The sequence below is a fragment of the Notamacropus eugenii genome, chromosome 5, assembly GCF_028372415.1.
Source record: "Notamacropus eugenii isolate mMacEug1 chromosome 5, mMacEug1.pri_v2, whole genome shotgun sequence".
NCBI lineage: Eukaryota > Metazoa > Chordata > Mammalia > Diprotodontia > Macropodidae > Notamacropus > Notamacropus eugenii.
The window spans coordinates 323,791,619-323,811,146 of record NC_092876.1 but is presented as its reverse complement, the minus strand read 5'-3'; the positions used below and the strand labels follow the sequence as shown (position 1 = coordinate 323,811,146).

At 36.5% G+C, this 19,528-nt stretch overlaps 1 protein-coding gene across 1 annotated transcript in view; it reads right to left on the bottom strand.

Moving 5' to 3' along the window:
• Positions 1-573: 573 nt before the first annotated feature.
• Positions 574-19,528, bottom strand: part of FAM168B (family with sequence similarity 168 member B) — a 49,287-nt gene continuing 30,332 nt past the window's right edge. The window contains exons 4-7 of the mRNA XM_072613485.1: positions 6,213-6,355; positions 5,774-5,951; positions 2,011-2,137; positions 574-1,617 (exon numbers count right to left, since the gene is read on the bottom strand). Of these exons, the coding sequence (XP_072469586.1) occupies positions 2,025-2,137; positions 5,774-5,951; positions 6,213-6,355 (434 nt within the window). The 3' untranslated portion in view covers positions 574-1,617; positions 2,011-2,024. The remainder of the gene's footprint in view (positions 1,618-2,010; positions 2,138-5,773; positions 5,952-6,212; positions 6,356-19,528) is intronic.

The following is a 19,528-nucleotide window of genomic DNA, read 5'->3' as shown; positions in this document are numbered from 1 at the left end:
ATGGCTAAAACTTATCAGATTCACACATAACAAGTCAGTCAAGATCTGGGGGAAAAAAGACAACTCTTGTGATTTCTTCTGCACAATATTCAGATTTTTTAAGTTAAATTCCTTTTAGCAATAGTTCCGACATGCAAACTGATTCTAATGCTAGTCCTTCATCCCCAACAGCATTTACTTTGAGTTGAATTATTACTGCTGTAAAAAAAAAGGAAAGACAGTGGAAGAGACTCAACAGTTAAACACTAATCTGCAGCTGGACTCATGGTCATGCTTCCCAAATGACATCTGAGGTAAAATAAAATTGAAGTTTGCATCAAAAAATACTGTGACTCACAAGCAACCCATACTATGGACAGAAATCAATTGGCAAATCAAAAGAAAAACACCCCAGTTTTTGAATGTTCATACCTTCTGACAGCCCTGCTACAAATGTATGCATAATCCACTATAAGAAACATCAGATTAAGGACATGTTTTGTTCCCCTTTAACTCTTAAGCCCATAAACTTTGTTCATAACATAGAGCTCAATTCTTGCCTGTTTATGAAAAAACCTAGCAGTACCCTACATGTTTTGTCAAATTTTTTAAGTTAGGTCAAATTGTACATACATTTTTCAGTTGAATAGAACATTCTTTAGGAAGCAAATGGAATAAACTGGAATCCAGTAACTCCCAATAGTGTGACAGTCTCACTTTTAAACCTATCCTCCATCACGTGGAAATGTGATGATTACATACTAGATATGAGTTTTCAACAAGACAGAGAAAATATTCCTTCTCCAGAATTTGTAATGGAGATTTACATTCAAAATTTAGGCAGCCAAAAAGAGTTGCTTTGTTCACACACTACCCCCTCTTAAAGGCCACACAATGTAGCATTCCATTCAGATCTTTAAGAATGTCTATGTAACACTGACTCCATATAATACAACTGAAAGGGGATGCTTAGAAAACTGCTTTTGCACAGGAATTTTGATCCTGCCAGATCTCTCCTCCAGTCATTTCTACTTGTATTCAATTGGAAAAGAAATATAATTGCCTAAAAAAAAAAAAAAGCCATGTCCTTAACTGTCAACTTATCAACCCCCCAAAAGTTGAAGCATTTACTAATGGGTATTATGATGTTCTACAAAGAAATTCACTTTCACGACTCTACCTTTTTAAGACTTTGCATATGTTACAACAGTGCATTGATAACAAGTTGTAAAATACTTTTTCAGTTCCTTTGGATTTTGCATATGATGGTTTTGCATCAGTCACTGCAGGTAGATTGAGCAAGCTTGTGTGTGTGTGTGTTTGTGTGTATGTGTGTTTTTTAAACATGCATTCAACTAGATATGGATCAGAATAAATTTATACTCCCTTTTTAATCATTATAGTTAGCTAAAAAATTGCAAGACAGTCCACAAAACAGGATTTGTTTTAAGACTAACTACTGGAGTTCCAAGATGTAAGATATGCAGCACTGGAAATCTTCAGTGATCTGAATTTAGTAGTGTTTAGCAAAGTGTTGAAAGCATTCAGAAGAAAGAAAGTCCTGGTTGGAGGCATGAGGGGCTTCAGCACCAACTGTTAAACCTCAATTACTTGATTGCATATCTCCCATCTTCAAACCTACAGTTAAATGAAGATAGAAAAACGAGTCATTGTAGATAACCAGACACACTCAAGCGGTATCTTCAACTGCTAAGTTCTAACATGCACTTTAAGACATCTGACATTCTTACAAGTCACAACTTATACAGATACAGACAGACAGACAGACACACCAGACATTCAGCCCCTCTGAATTCACCAGAAGGAAAGGTTATTTTATTAAGTTTATTTTGTGTTGACTTAAAGTAGTTTTCAGAATGTCAATAATCGCAGTTAAAGAGTCACATAAACACTTATAACAAACTAAAAATGTTATACTGCATTTATAGCAGTACAGAACTATATATAAGTAAATATATCATTTTTCACTCTCCTCCAAAAGTAAACAGAATAGCTTCACTGGTAACTTACATTTGCCAGGATGATCACCACTGTGGGGGCACGTAGCTATAGGTTGGTGTTCCTGGGGCCCGATATGTGGGCATGGTAACTGGATGAGGGGCTACTGGAGTAGGGGAATGAGTAGTCAACAAAGTACCTACGGGAAATGAACATGATTATTTTCCTTACAAGGGATGATGGGAATGCTTTTGCAAACTAATTTAGGATCATTCATAATACAACTTGTTTGTTTGGTTTTTTTAAAGGGAGAGAGAAGTAAGAATGGATATAAGAGTGGGAATAATCTCCCCAAGATATTCTGAGTTTGTCAGAATATTTGTTGTACTCTAAAAAAGTTTGAATTTACACAAAACCTATACTAAACTGGCATAAATATTTGTAAGTATGTGTACACATACATATAACATATGTATGCATATGAGTTTTTGAGTGTGAATATTAATAAAAATGTATTCTTTACTCTACAGCTACAGAAATTCAAGATGAATTTATATACATTTAGAGCATGATGTCTCGTGATAATATGCAGAACTCTGGTATCTGTCCTGCAAATATCTTTTAAAGGAAACATTTTAAAATTATATGAAATAATCATGCTTTTTAGACTATTACATCTTTGCTTTTCTGTATATCATGTGTTATCTTTTTAAAAGGCCCAAATCCACTGGTGAAAGATTTTTTATTCTAATCATCTTTGAAAGAAAGATTTTCATGCCATCTCTGTTTTTTTTTTTTTTTTTACCTTATGGGAAAAGAATGTATTGTATCAATTCAAACCACCTAGTCCTTCAAAGAAATTCCAGTCCTTCTAGTGTCAATCCTTGTTAAATTTTAAGGGTAAAAGCTCTTACTTTCAGAAACTATGCTCAAGCACCAGATTCAGTAAGTAAGACCCAGGTTTGTTTGCCTTACATGCTATACCACTTTAACATTTTAAGGTGATAGTCATGATAGACTTGGTCTTAATTTTCTACATTTACAGTTTGTAAAGAACAATGGTATATAATTTTTTCCCATATTTGTTTCTCTCCACAAATAGGTTTGTGTTGGAAGATATGCACTAAATCTTAATTGGAGCTTGTATTTTTCTTTACTATTTTTAGTTATTATTTCAAATTCTTTAATTATTATGATCATGCATGAATTGGCTTTAACTATGATTACTATGATCATAAACTATATTGTTAAACAGTCTTCTCCACACTCATTTTATTGCCTGTTTTGTAAAGTACAAATTGGATTCAATACATGGAAAGAATATTTGAATCAAAACGGTTTATAGTTCTGACTCAGAGCATAGTTTACAATGCAGATTTTTATGAAACTTAAGTCTTCTGTCCACCCATGATTCCATTTAGTTATTTTAAAGATATCTTTCTTCCCCAGCAACTCAGAGTTTTAGCCAAGTAAAATAGGAACATTATTATGTGTATATATAACTACATTATTATATAATATGTGGAAAATAAGAACATTGACCACTTACTTGTCCTTCTATTTTTCTTTCTGGGGCTACTTTATATAAATTTTACTTCAGATTTCTGATCAGCAAAGCAAATAATTTACATATAATAACATCGGAGGGAAAGAAATTAGACATATACAATCTAGATTTTTATCATCTGAAATTCGTATTTTATTTGACTTTGTCATCTGGGAAGGCCAGTGGAGTGGGACAATAAAGAAAGTATCTACTGAGAACATTTGGTAGCAGAAAAGGCTATTTGAAATAAAAAAGCTCTTAAAAAAGATTTTTATGTTATACAGATTTGCAGGGCATGTGCCTATGGACTTGCTTCTTGTGAAAATAACACATATATATATATATAAATTGTGTGTAAATCTGATGTGATGGAAGGAGTAAGAGATAGCACCTTAGAATGTTAAAGTGGCCTAGTAATATAGTAAATGGACAAGCAAACTTGGATCTTCCTTACTGAATCTGATTCAAGTCTAAATTGCTTGAGCATAGTTACTGGGAATAAGAGCTTCTCCCTTTAAAACTTAAAAGGACTGACCCTAGAAGGACTGGAATTTAAGAATTCTTTGAAGGACCAGGCTATGTAATTGATGTTGTACATTTTTCCCTCATAAGGCAAAGAGAAAATAGAGACAGGATGAAAAATCTTTCTTTCAAAGAAGATTAAAATACAATTCTTTCATCAGTTAATGCTCCTGGTCCTTTTAAAAGGATTTCACATGATACATAGAGAAGCAAAGATGTAATAGTCTAGAAAGTATGATTATCATATATAATTTTAAAAGATATGCTATATTATACTGTTATTTATAATGTCAATTATTAATACAATATTTTATTAGATTATGTTTTAATGTTGTGTAATAATATATTATGTACATATAAAAGATATAAAATTCAAAAGCTATTTGCAGAACAGATACTAGAGTTCCACATATTATCACAAACCATCATACATCATTATACTTCTCTAATTCAGACTATAAATTTTTTAAGCAACACCAACTTTTAAGAGAAAGGATTTTTTTAGAATTATCAACATTTTCCCTACATTTAATAGAAATTTCACTCAGAAAGAAAAAAACCCTTATACAATTTTCATGCTACAAGCACAATAGTTAAATCATAAAGCTTCTGGAAAAAAATAAAAAGCCAAAGCTGTCACTCAGTTTTATATGTTATACTTGATACTGGTTTTGGCAAATCTCTCAATTTGCTTGGCTTTGGCTTAAAGACTTATATTCAAATCCCAGCTCATGCTACTTACTATCTTAGGGTAAGTTGACTTAAATAAGTCAGCTGAACTATCCTGGCCTCAATTTTTTCATCTTTAAAATGAAAGTTTGAACCAGATGATCTCTTAAGGTGCCTTCTAGTTCTAAATCTGTGGTCATGGTCTTTTTAGAATTCAGTTTCTTCATCTGCAAAATGAATGTAACATCAGCACTACCTATTTCACAGGGTTATTATAAAGATTAAATATATATAAAATATTAAATGCCAGTTATCATCATTGTCTGGCTTATAGCTGCAAGAAAAATTACAGAGGAAGAAACTGAGACTGAGAAATCTCACAGTGCCCAAGAGGTCACACAACCAATATCGGTAGAGCTAGGATTATTAAAATTCATCAATATTATTTCAGTCTAACAAAATATCATTCCAACAACACATAAACAACCTAAGTTAAATAATATTAGTCATCAAACTACCTGAGAAAATTCTTTGATTTTGTTTTCTTTTGTCCTAGAGTTCTCTACTTCCTCCCACCTATGTTTTTCTTTCAATTAAAAACAAACAAACAAAAAAAGACACTATTCAAGAAAACTGCTCTGGAATCAAAGTCTATTCAATATTAAATAACAGAAGATGCTGGCCAGTTTAATTGCCACCCCTTCCCCTCAGAGGGTGAAAAAGATCCATCATGTATTTTCATGGGAAAGGGCATGAATCTCTTAACAAAATAAAACAAAACAAAGAACTATACGAACTGGAGTATAAATACTGAAACTCTAACTTTTGTTATTGTTGTTCAGTCATTTTTCAGTAATGCCCTGACCCTTCAGGATCCCATATTGGATTTTCTTGGCAATGACACTAGAGTTATTGATTTCCTTGGCCAGCTCATTTTACAGATAAATAGGATTAAGTAATTTGTCCATGTAAGGCCAGATTTGAACTGAGGAAGTTGAGTCTTCCTAGCTCCAGGCCCAGCACTCTATCTCACTACTGCTCTATAATGTCCTGTAATATGATATGCTATAGAACAACAAAGCAGTTAAAAAGATTTACCTGCTGACATTGCCATAGTGGTTCCAGCAACCATTCCCATAGTCACGCCATTTCCTCTTGGAGGAGGGATGGGAGCAGGGTACATAGTTGCTGGCATGCCATTTGGTTGCACAACTGTGGTGTGATGAATTACATGAGGTGGTGCTGCATACAAAGGCTGGGTGTAGTAAGTGCCTTGCTGTTGGAGAAAAGATAACTACAGTTTAGTTTCTCAAAAAATTTCTTTCATGTTTACATACACATGCACACATATACTATCTGTATCTCTTTGGCTACAATAAAACATTTTTCTCAAACTTTCTCAATGTTAGCTAATCTTTCATTAACAATTTCCCAACTAATAGATTTTAAAAAATTGGGATCTGAAAAGCAACATGTTTGTTAAGATAACAGTTGGGTTTACTGAAGCCATACCAAATAGTTGGTGCATATGCTTTACCTGTGCATATGGATTCTGCTGTGGATAGGCACTTCGAACTGGGTACACTGCAGTTTGATAAGGGTTGGGTGATGATGAATAAGGTGGCACTGCCCCACTGGTGGGTGAACAGGACACTTTATATGGCGTACCAGGTGTATAACCTGAAACACAAAAGTAGGATTATCTCACAAAAGACCCAAAATCATTTAAATTGGATATACTCGTTTTACAGAAGAGAAAATAAGAGAGATTATGAGACTTGCCCCAACATATACCTAACCTAATAAATGGCTGACCTATCCCAATTAGGATTGTTTCTATCAATGTCACAAAGGGAAAGAATTATTTTTGTCCTCCTCAAGGGGCCCTTCAAAATATCAGACATGTGGCCAAACTCCTTGTTTCTTACTAATCCATTACAGGTGATTTCTTGGCCATGAATACTAATAATCAATAAGCAACTTACATAAAGTACAAAACTATGAGGAACATGAAAGTAATCCTTGCTGACAATCTCACCTAATTACTGAAATTCTTATAAATGGCTAAAAGCAAAAGGAGTACACTTTTTTCAAATTGATTTCCCTCTCAAATGTGTTTCCTTACATACAAGAAAAAGGTCACATCCTTCTAAAACAAAATTAGCGGGTGGGATCAGTCTGATAAGTAAAAGGGAAGAATAGAGAACAAAAAGATGTTATTGTCTTGTTTCTGTCCATGGGCTAGGAAAGTCTTATGGAAAGTTAGGTTTGAATTTTAAATATTTCAGAAACAAGAAAAATATGGGTAAGAAATTAAAACCTTTTATGAAAGAGCAGTTTAAGGTGGCTAATAGCATGTAACAATGACAAGAGTGACTAAGAATTCCACTGGAGCCAAAGTTCTTAACCTGGGGTCAATGAACTTTTAAAAAATACACTTCAATGTAGTTTATTTCCTTTGCAATCCTATATATTTTATGGATTTAAAAACATTCTGAGAAGGGGTCCACAAGTTTTGCCAGATTACCAAAGAAGGTATTTAATACACACACAAAAAAGGTTAAAACTCCATGCTAGAATTAAATATATTGATATTAGTTTAGCCAAAGTATCATACACAATAAATGACAAAATCATGTACAAAAAATCCATTTTGATAAAGAAATCCAGTAGAAGGACTGCTTTATATACATTTGTTTTTGGAAAAAACAGTCCTAGGGCCACATAAATTTTTCAATAATTTTCCTGGACTTTAAAATATTCATAATATACAAATCTTTTTCCTTTTCTTGTAGGAAATAAAAATTAGGCAAAAATATATGTGACTGATCATGTCAGACAATGTATACACCATTCTGTGCTAGCAGACTCCTATCTCTCTGTCATGAGAAAGGTCTTCAGTTACTCAGAGGTCAGCTTTCTTTTAGTAATCTTTTTACTTACAAGGCTATAGTTATTTATATTATTCTTTTGAGTCTGCTTATTTCACTCTGTATCAATTTACATATATCTTCCTACTTCTCTGAATTCCTCATATTTACAATTCCTTACTATGTAGTAATATTCCATCACATTCACATACAACAGTTCTTTTTAAAAACTATTTCTAAACGACGGATGCACTTTGTTTTCAGTCCTTCACTGCCAAGTGTAGTTATGAATATTCTGGAATATGCTGGATCTGTACTTTTGAGTTATATGAAATATATGCCTAATAATTGGATCGCAGGTGAAAAGGAGTTAAGAGGACATAAAAAGTTTTGTTATTTTTCTTGAATAATCCCCCAAAGTTGGACCAGTTCACATCTCCAACAAGTATATATTAGTAGGTTTGTCTTCTACAACCACTCCAACAGTGATGGGTCCCATTTTATGTCCTCCTTGCCAACCTGCAGGATATGAAGGTTAAACTTCATTTTTATTCACATTTCTCCATTAATGATCTGGATGATGTTTTCAAAATGTTCACAGTTCTTCTTAAAACTGTTTATATCCTTTTTGTCAACAGGCAATCAACACCTTTAACCACCTATCTACTACTAGGGAATGTTTCTTGGATTATTATTTGAGGTAGCTAGGTGTAGCAGTAGATTGTTTTGGGAACAGGAGTCAGGAAGATGTAAGTTTTTGAATCTTTTTTCAGACACTAGCAGTACAACCCTGGGCAGGTCTCTTAAGCTCTTAACCTCTCTCAGTTTTCTAATTTATAAAATAAGATGACAAAAGCACCTACTACATAAGACTGTTGTGACAATCAGATAAGAGATGTAACACTTTGTAAACCTTAAGCACTATAAAAATGTTAGCTATTATATGTCGGTTGCCTATATATTTTGCATATCAGACTTTTATCAATGAGTTTTGATGCAAGTATTTTTCTACCTGAGTTTTTTCTTTTTGTTCTATTTTTACTGATTTTGTTAATGAAAAAGGTTTAAAATTTTGTCACCAAAAACTCTACTTTGTCTCATGTTCTCGTCTATCCCTTGTTTGGTTAAACATTCTCCTCCTAAAAATCATTTTGAAAGGTATCTGTTATGCTTTTTATTCAGGTTATGTGTGTGTATACAAATAAGTATAACTTCATTGTGGAATGTGTGAAATACATTGGTCTAAATCTAATTTCTACCAAACTGTTTTCAATTTTTGTGTTGAATCAAAATGTACAAAAATCAAACTAATGATTACAGAAAAACTTTTAAAGATTATTTTTAAAGCATGAACACTGTATAGGTTGTATATAAAAAGGCATCCTAGCTTTCCTTTCATTCCTTTTACCTTATGAGTTTTCTTAAGACTTTTAAGAGCAAAAGCAGTATTCAATGCTATGTTTTTTTAATTTTATTTGGGTTTGATTTAGTTTGTTTTTCAAGGTGTTTTGAATTTTGTTATTAGAAGGAAGGAAGGAAGGAAGGAAGGAAGGAAGGAAGGAAGGAAGGAAGGAAGGAAGGAAGGAAGGAGGGAGGGAGGGAAGGAGGAAGGGAAGCAGGGAAGCAGGACAGACCCATCCACAGTTCCACCAATGGTACATTATTGTAATGCCTATTTTCCCATAGCTCCTCCAACATTTGTCATTTTTTTTCTTTTTCTTTCAGTGGGGTGGTGGCAGTGGTTTATCTTTGAAAATATGATGGTTGTAAAATGAAATGTCACAAATACATTAATCTGTATTTCTCTAAATATTAGCAATTTTTATCAAAAAATGAATCCTTACCCTACTTGGCTAGGCTACTGCTTTCAACTGCTTTTGTTTTTTCTATCATTGATCTATTTTTCCAACATTATCCAAGTTTTTATGATTACTGCTGTAATACAAAGTCTGGTAATGCTATGCTCCCTTTACTTCTACTTGTTATTCCTACTTGCTTTCATTATTTCCCCTCTAGGTTACTTGTTCTTCAAGCTGAATTTTATAATTTATCTAATTTTATAAAGTATCTGGCTGGTGCTATGACTAATATGGCACTAAATCTATAAATTAACTTAGGCAGTTATCTGCATGGTCACACCATGAGCACTGAACCAATTCTTAAGTTTCCCTCTATTTCCATAAAGGATGTTTTATGGTTATATCTGTGTAAAATTTTAAAAAGTCTTTATAAGTGAACTCCCAAATATTTTATGCATTTTGTACCTATTTTGAACAGAACTTCTAACATCATTTGTTCTTGGTTATCATTAATATTTTAGAAAAATGCTGATGAACTTTTGAGGACTTACTCATGTGTTCTTACTTTACTGAAGCTATCTTATTAATTGCCTTCTTCATTAATTTTATTTTCTATTTTTGTTATTTTGGTAAACTAATTTTTTTCTTTTTCTTGGTCAGGTGAGCAAATAATTTAGTGATTTGTTAGTCTGTTGAAAAAGTCAGCTTTTATAAAAATATCAATTCTACAGTCTTTTTATTTTAAAATTTCTTATTTTCCATTTTCAAGATTTCTTCTATTGTATTTGCATCAAAGTTGCTGGTCTGTTTGTTTTTTAGTCTTTAATTGCATGCTCAGTTCACTGATGACTTCTCTATTTTTTAATATAAGTTTTCAGAGGTGGATGGAGATAGATAGAGCATTTAGTAAACATTGTACACTAACGAAACACTGTACTAAGTTTTTCTCTGAGGACTGCTTTAGCTGCATCCCATAAAGTTTTGGTATGTTGCCTCCTTATTATACTCTTTTAACAATTATTATTTCAACAATCTATTCTCTGATTCATTCATTATTCAGTAGGTCATTATTTAGTCCGGTTTAGGGCTCTACTGTTTGCTCATATTTCTTTGTGTTAATTACTATTTTATTACATATTGGCCTATTTTAACACAGTGCCTGGCACATAATAAGGGGCTTAATAAATGCTTGCTGATTTGCCAACTGAATCTTGAACAAAGATAGGAAGGTGTTAGATAAACTATGATTCTACTGAGATGAAATTCTGATAAACCTTTGCAATTGAATCTCTTCTTCACCTTTCCCTCACACCTTCTGCTGGCTACTTCCCACTGTAACGTGCTAAATGGTTTTAATTATTAACACCACACTAAGGTGGTGTGGTGGCTAGAGTGCCAGACCTGGAGTCAGGAAGATCTGAGTTCAAATATAGTCTCAGACACTTCCTAGCTGTGTGACCCTGAGTAAGTCACTTAACTGTGTTGGGCTCAGCTTCCTCATCTATAAAATAAACTGGAGAAGGTATGGTGAACCACTCCAGCATCTTTGTCAAGGAAATCCCAAATATGTGACAAAGAGTCAGACACAACTGAAAAAGACTGAACAACCACCACCACACTTCTAAGCACCTCTGCTATATAATCTCCTCCCTTTGTGTAACATTCTCAAGAGCTTTAGGGCTGGGTCTGATTCAAGGACCTTGAGAGATTGTGAGAAAAAACATAGCTCTAAGAAGCTATTCTGTAATGAGTGTCCATCACTTCCTCTAAGAGTTCATCAAAATATATCTCAATGTAAAATTATTTCATGTTCTATTTAACAATTATTGTGTAGAATTTAGCCACTACCACCAGATCAATGAGTGAATCCAAGAATTTTCATTTCCTTTTAACAAGTATACATGTAAGTCTCTAGTAAGGGAGAGGTGAGAGAGAAGGTGGGGGGGCACATGGCTGTAGTACATGGTACATATTAATCAAAGCAAAGCCACATGCACTTTGATCTCCTTTTAGAAATTGGCTTAGAAATCTATATTTTGATTGTAAACTCAGCTCTGATATGACACTAGCCCATCCCCTTTTTGAAATATGAACTTATTAGGACTGTCTTCTCTAAGTATGAAAATTCATCTCTAAAAGCAACATGTGGCTTGAGCTTAGGGCCTGGCCTATACAACGTGTGTGCCTTGTATGTCATAATAAACTCTTTCCTCCCTCCCCCCCTCAATTTCCTGAGTTTGCCTGATTCATTGAGAAGCCCTAACCAAGATTTTCCTTCCAATAATTTTTGGCAACTCTGCCAGGACAGAGGGGAAGCTTACACCCTCCTGATGACTGAACCAGAGCTTCTTTTGCTCCACTAAAAGTACGTTTTCCCAGCAGTCAATTTGCCATGAAAAGTGGGGGAGAACTGAGCTCCACAAGCTCAAGTAAAAAAAAGGAATACAGATCTCAATACCCAAAATTTCCATTTTTTTTTCTCCTTTGTGCATGAAAAAAGAGCATTCCATGGAAAATAGTCAAGCTACCTAACTAATTTTTGACTGACAGCACCAGTAAAGGATGATACCAGTATGAAGTATAATGGGATTGGTGCAGAGTAAACCCCTAATGACTCCTCATTGGGCAAGCAGTTAAAAGGCTTAGCTAAAAGGAAAATTCCCCCTTTTAAGCCATGGATATCCAGTGCTTCAGCAGTAGAACTTAGCTCAAATTGGATTCGATAATTAGCTAAGTGTGTAGAAAGAATGTGGCCAGATAGATATGGTACTTTTGAGTATTATAAATTGTGCATGTTGAAAGCTAGACCAGAAACAATAGAACCTAGGCAAATGGATAATTAATTCTGTAGGGCCACCTTTTCAAATTGAGGTTGCCCCCAATTTACCATGTCCATTAACGGCACCAGTACAGAGTTCTACATCACTTCTATATAATTCAGAGAGAGCAAAAACCATGGCACCTTTAAGATTACCTTTTAGAGAAAAACAACCAGAAGAGAGTACATGTCCTCTTTAAGCCAAGAGATGCTATGTTATGACAATCCACTCCACCAAGGGAACCAGGCCACCATCATTAACAGAATTAAGACCATTGTAAAACCCATAACCTCACTTGGGAATGATATGGATGAGCTACTAGATGCTTTTCTCACAAAGGAGTTAGAAAGCTATGTGTTAGAGAATAAACATAATAGAACTCCATGACCCAAGACAGCTCGAGATTAGAATTTTAACATAAGAGGGAATCTGAGGAACAGATGCAAAAATAAGCCTCTATAATGTTCTGCTCAATAATCAATAGACTGGAAAAAGTTCCATGAAACTACTCAAAATTCAGATGAATTACCCTGATGATTTTTACATCCATTTGTGTGCTGCCCCCTAGACACTGGTTCAGTTAGATCCAGAAAATGAGAGTAATCTAAAAGTCATTCTTCACCTTATGCTAATCAATAAGCAACAGACATTCAATTACTTTTATAAATTCTGCTCCAGCTGGAGTGAAGAAGTCAGGGGAATTGTCAATGGAGGGCCATAAGAGAAGGAAAATAAGACAGACGAGGTGAATATTCCGGCGGCAGCCCTGAAAGAGGCTATCTGGGAGGCAAAAAGGAGGCAGAGAAACAAACACAAAGAGGTCCAACAGTGCTTTTACTGTAGACATGAGAGGCGTTTTAAGAGGGACTGCAGGAAACCCAGCAAGATGAGGCCTCCCAAAGAGGGCTCCCGGCCTTTCAAACCCCACCCCCTCCCCCCATAGCAGGAACATCAGTCAGTATCCAATGGGGCATAATGCAGATGAGTATTTTCCATGATAGAATAAGGAGGTGATCAGAACCTATAGGGTGTTGGAAATGATGTGAAAGGGAATGCAGTATCGTTAAAGAGCCTTTGATAGAGATAATTGTAAATGGCACTCCTTTTTGTTTGTTTAGTGGATGAGGGACAGCTTTCTCAAGGCTGAGAAGTTCCCCCTGAGGCTTTCAGTAGTAGATCTGTGGAGAGAAAGTGAGAGGTATCTTAAACCACCCCACTTAAAAGTTTCCACTGGACCTCTGGCTGCTTTCACTCAGTTTTCTGATTATGCCTAATTGCCCAGTTTCACTGTGTAGGAGGGACCTGTTATGTAAGCTTGAGGGCATTATTCACTGTGATCCAGGAAGGAATAGATCAGAACACAAAGGAATTGATTTGGCTCATTGGGTGATTTTTAAAGAACCAAAAAAGTTTATGGGACCCCTAGAATCAGAACTTCCCTGCCTGTTTATGGGACTGGAACCCCACTAACCTGAAATCCACAGAGTCAGCTGACAGACCAGTGCAGATCCAGACTAAGAATGCAGCGTCCCCTTGTGTTCAACAGTATATCAACTTGAAAACTGTTGAACCTGTTCAAAAACTCATCACTTTTTACATCCATCCAGGGGTAAGAGAACCCTGCCAGTGACCTTGCAATACCCCTGTACTGTCAGTGAGAAAAAACAAGGTGGATAATGATGGCCTGCCTGTGTACTGCTTCGCCCAGGACCTAAGCCCCTGTAGTCCTGAATCCTATTTCTATCATCACCAACACTCCCTCCAACATGAGAGTATATTGTTATTGATTTATGTGTGGGGGGTTTTTTCCCCCAGCATTCCAGTACACCCAGACTCACAATATCTTTTCACTTTTACTTGGAAGGGACAGCATATACTTGGACTGGGTTGCCCCAGGGTTACTGTGAATCTTCCACTGTGTTCACACAGGCACTCCTCAAATATCTACAAGATGAGCACCCACTGCAGGGATCTGCCTTAATTCAGTATGTGAAGGACTTATTGCTTGCCTCCCCTTCACAAGGAGCCTGTGAGGAATACAGGGTTTTCCTCCTACACTGCCATTATGAAAAGGGCCACTGAGTCTCTTTTTAAAAGCTGCAGTTTTCAACCAGAAGAACTTTGTACACAGCAACAACCACAGTGTACGAGGAATTTTTCTGGTAGACTTAGTACTTCATTGCAATGCAAGGACTTAAAAAATTCGCAATGGTCTCTTTAGGCAAAATGCCTTCCATATCCAGAGAAAGAACTATGAAATTCGATCGCAGAATGAAGCAGATCATTTTCTTTTGTATAATGTTTTGTTTTATGATTTCTCCCATTCATTTTAATTCTTTTATGCAACATGACTAAGGTGAAAATGTATTTAATAGGAATGTATGTATAGAATCTATATAAAACTGCATGCAGTCTCAGGGAGGGAGTGGGGAGGAAGAGGGAGAAGAAGGGGCAAAAAAATCTAAGATATATGGAAGTGATTGTAGAACACTGAAAAAAAACCAAAATAATAAAAAAAAAACCACAAAAAAGGAAAAAAAGAAAATAATAGGAGAAATGTGGGGAAAAAAAAAAAGCTAGTTTTCCCTTCTCTTGATGTGATACCTGAGGTAGGTGCTAGGCCAGGATGGGAAACCTGCAGCCCTTTAATAAAAGGATTTATTCTGTGACGTTAGGATTCAGTCAACGGGCTGCACTTGAGGGCCTAGAGGGCCACATGTGACCTCGAGGTCAGGTTCCCCAGCCTTAACTAGGCCTAGACACTAGAGCTTTAATTAAGTATAGATTCAGCGCATCCTTCAAATGTCAACACTAAAGACAAAATGACAGGCTTGTTGAGACAATAAAGATACTACCAACCATTGGATTCTAGCACTAGGGGAACTCACTAAGGAACTAGCTATTTATATAGATAGGGAAGCCCCCTAATGCTTCACTCTCTCAGGAGCCTTGACAGAAGGTTAGGTGAGTGAAGCAGGCTACAGCCTCCACCAATTCTGGGATTGCCAAATTATATCAAGTCTTTTCTCCTTTTTGTACATTAAATGGAGAGGGGATGCATGGGGTGTGTCCTCTCCTAGAGGTTGAGACCCCATCACAGGCTCACTGGTTACTAGATCTGGTGGTGTGAAGCACGCTGTAAGGTGTCTTCAGGCCTTCATGGCTTCTGCTGAACTGGTAAAGAGAACCCAACTCCTTGTCCCTGGCCACTCATTAACTGTTCATGTGCCTCAGTGTAGCAGCCATTTTAATTCCAAACTAAAATACAGGCCTTCTCCCACCAACAGGTGGCTGCATATTAAGCCTCTTATCTGAGCCTAATCTATCCATTCAGTGTTACAATGTTTTAAATCCAGGCACTTTCCCTCCTGGATGCTAAAGGATGCGGAAGAGGTAGCTAAAGCCCTGACCTCATGGATGCTCCCTTGGCAGAACCCAACCTCACAGTGTTGATAGCTGGCTCCCCCTTCTGTGATAATGGAGTAAAAGTGATCATAGGCGCAGTTGGGTGGGCAGTAGTGCTGTCCAGTGGATGGGGGGGCATAAGGGACGAAGTTAAAAGCACTGACCAGGGTGTGCCAACTGACCAAGAGACTTTCCAGTGAATATTTATACTGATTCCAAATACGCTTTCAAGGTCTGTCATTCCTCTATGCCTGGTGAAAGCAGAAGCAGCACAGATTCAGGGCCAAATAGTAAGCTCATGCCTCACTTACTGACCAACTTGTTCAAGTTGTTTTGTTCCTCAAGGCTATCTGTGTGATACGTTGTCCAGAGGATAATCCTTTTTACAAGATGGCAACTATTCTGCGGATGAGACAAATGGGCTCCCAGTTGGGACCCTTGAAATCACCAAGACATTGCTTATGTTCTCCCACTCTTCTTCCTTACTCACAGGTGCCAAGGCTGAGGTCTGAGTGACCAGACCCGAAGTCATTCTCTAGGATGGTCTGTGGGAAGTGCCAGGTGGGCACCCTATTGTACCAAAAAGACTACTATGTCTCTTGTGCCAGCAACTTCATGCCCAGGGAATACGGGAACTGAGGGCCCAGTACTACAAGTCTGCCCCCAGTGTTTATGGAGAGGCCCACTGCATGGTCTCTAGGTGCCTTTCTTGTCAACAATTCAACTCTTCCTGAAAGAAAACTGTGACAAGAATGGAGAGAAAATAGACAATCCTACCATTTAAATACCTGCAGACTGACTTTAATGGATTACCAAAGTCTATGGACTACTGTTACATTTTGGCACGTAGACCAATTGAGCCACTATGTAGTTTTTCCAGTGACACAAGCCACAACAAACATAGTAGCAAGATGTCTGATACGGGACATAATACCAAGGTTTGGCCAGCCCTGTACTACTGACTATGCCCAAGGGCCACACTTTACCACAGAAATAACTAAACGACTTTTCAAGTGTTTTGGGATAAATCTAAACTTACATACCCCTTTATTTCCCAAAATCATCAGGGGGAGTTGAATGGTTAAATAAAGAAGTTAAAAAAACTTTTTGGAAAGCACAGTTAAAATGGCCTCAAGTACTTCCTCAAGTGTCGTTCCAACTTAGTAAGTAGTAGGTAGGATTGTGGATTTTCATCCTTTGAAATTCACCAATTCAGGGCCTGGACATTCCCTCAGAGCTTAAGTCTGGCCACAAGGGATGAAAGCCTACCAAGACATGTAGGCTCTCCTTCTAGTTTTCTTTCACAGGTCTGGAAGGAGGCAGCCTTGCCTTGCCTCAGGAAGAGATGGCACACTGATTTGGGTCAGAGGACTATATGTGGATCCTCAATTTCTCTTTTTTTAGTTAATTAATTTTTATTTATTTTTAGTGTTCTACAATCACTACCATACAACTTAGATTATTATTTCCCCCCCGCCCCTGCTATCTCCCTGAGACGGCATACAATTTTATATAAGTTCTATTCAAACATTCTTATTAAATGGATCCTCAATTTCAAGAAGACATCTGACTTCCAGCCTTCCTGGAATAGTCCTTTCTAGATCCTGAAGACTGCCAAATGGATGACCTGAATTCATTACTCCTACATGATGCCTGCTGTAACTGACCTCAGTTCAGCAAAGGAAGCAATCCCTGATTGCCCCTTAGAACCAGTTAAGCTAAGAAAGGAGACTAACACCAATCAGTAGTCTTTGGCCTCTGGTTTATTTGACCCAGATAACTAGGATCTAATCCCTCACAGCTCTCTATCATGAATTTGCTTATTTACATTTCACACCCTGCTATGCACCTTTGGTGTATGTATCTGTTTATAAGTTTTCTCTTGTGTGTCCACAGGACTGTGTGCTGTTTGTGCTTACAGTGCCTCCCTCAGTGCAAGGAATTGATTCCCAAATTACATGTAGCAGTGACTAGGATGATGTAGTTCAAGATAGAAGAGTGACATAAATCCACAATCGTGATCCTACATCATAAATATGGTTCGCATCAAATGGAGGAATTATTGTGTAAAATTTAGCCCCTAGAGTCAGGTTAATTTGAGTGAACACATGATTTCCTACCCCTCTTTAATAAGTATGGCTGTCAGCTCTCTCATAAGAGGAGCTGCATAGGTATGGCAATAGCCCTCCCATAAGAGGGGCTTGCACATGTGTACACAACAGCCTTCTTGTAAGGGTGGGGTGCAGGAAGTATCCATCTGATACTTCTGAAAGAGCAGCTGCATTACCGTGGATCCCCTTTTAGAAACTGGCATAGAAATCTGCATCTACCTGGCTTGTAAACTCAGCTCTGATACACTAGCCCACTCTTTTTTTAAAGGTGAACCTATCAGGATTGTCTTCCCTTATTACGAAAATTCACCTTTAAAAGCAATGTTGGTTTGAGTTCCAGGCCTGGCCCACACAGCACATATACATTGTATATTATAATAAACATTAATTTCCTGAGTTTGTCTGAAAGTTAGGGCTCTTTTACCTGAGAGTTCATTTGAGTGAAACCCTAACCTAGGTTTTTCTTCCAACAGTTACTTTCTGGCTATATTCAAGACAAGAGAATATTGGCAAAAATGATGTCTCTTCCCATTCCCTTTTCCTTGGGAGTTCTGACCAATCTTCTCTTGGACACTCAACCCAAATCTCCTTTGCTGGCCAAAGCGAAATTCCTCTGTATTATTCCATTACCAAATGATTTAGTAATGAAAGAATATTTCTTTGGCCTTGAAAAATGAACATGATTCTTTCTCTTCCTGATTTTGCAGATTTAGAAAATTCTGCTCCTTGGGTCACTGATACTCCCTTTCCTTTCTCAATGCCTTTAAGATTATTTGAGTTTTAAGACAATTAAAAAACACAATGCTCCTCATCCCACAATGAAGACTTTGTTTAGCCATAACCATACAAATATACATATTTTATTTCATAATTACTCATTGGTACCTAAATATGTTTAACTTTATTGCATTTGGTCAGTCTGTATAATGAATATTCTGTTCATCCCTAGGTGCCTCTGAATAAATGATTCAATCAATCATTCTTTTTTTTTTTTCCATAATGTGTAATTATTTTCTTAGAGGAGTCTCAGCTTTGCAGGGTATCATTTTGGGGGAGTATAACCCATTCTAGGCTTTTTAGAATATTCCAATTTTTCCTATGATTGCCTATAAATGACGAGCAATCAGGTACTATTCTGATTGTTTTTGAATGTGAAAGGCTGTATGCAAGACTAGTTTTTTGAAGTATGAACAGGCTATATTTGGGTAAAATAAACTTAAAGTTTCATTCTACTGATGTTCTAGGGATTATCTATATCTGTCCTTTGCTAGATGCTTTCAGTATTTCTGCTCAATATTTCCCTAATTAAGACTAAAGATCTAAGATCTCAAAATGATGCCTAATACTGAAATGACCCTTAGAACATGGCACCTATGTAGGACATCTACACCCTGGTAGACTAGAGTTTTTGTGAAGGGAAGGCTGGAAGTAGGGATGGAGGAGAGGTGAAGAGAGGGAGAAATAGAACCAGGCTAGTAAACTAGTTTGGTTATTTTCTCCTCTAAGAATGATCATAATGGGTTCTTCCAAGTGTCCTCTCAATGTCATTGCTTTTACTGATGAATTATGATGCACTTTTGGTTTTTACTGGGTGTGGTAAGGAACAAGTTGTACCCTAGGATAGTTCTCACTCCCACATCTTACTGGGATTTCTCTCCTTTCCACTTTAAATATACCCTCATTTATGTTCATGAGAACTGAATTATAAATATGCAAGTGATCTTACTGCCTTTTTAGGAATGACAAGTCTGTCATTCTCAATTATTCACCAAGGCAACAATGGCAATTCCATTAACTAAGATAGGAACATGAATTTGTTTGGAAACTAAACATGTATTTAGGATGTCAT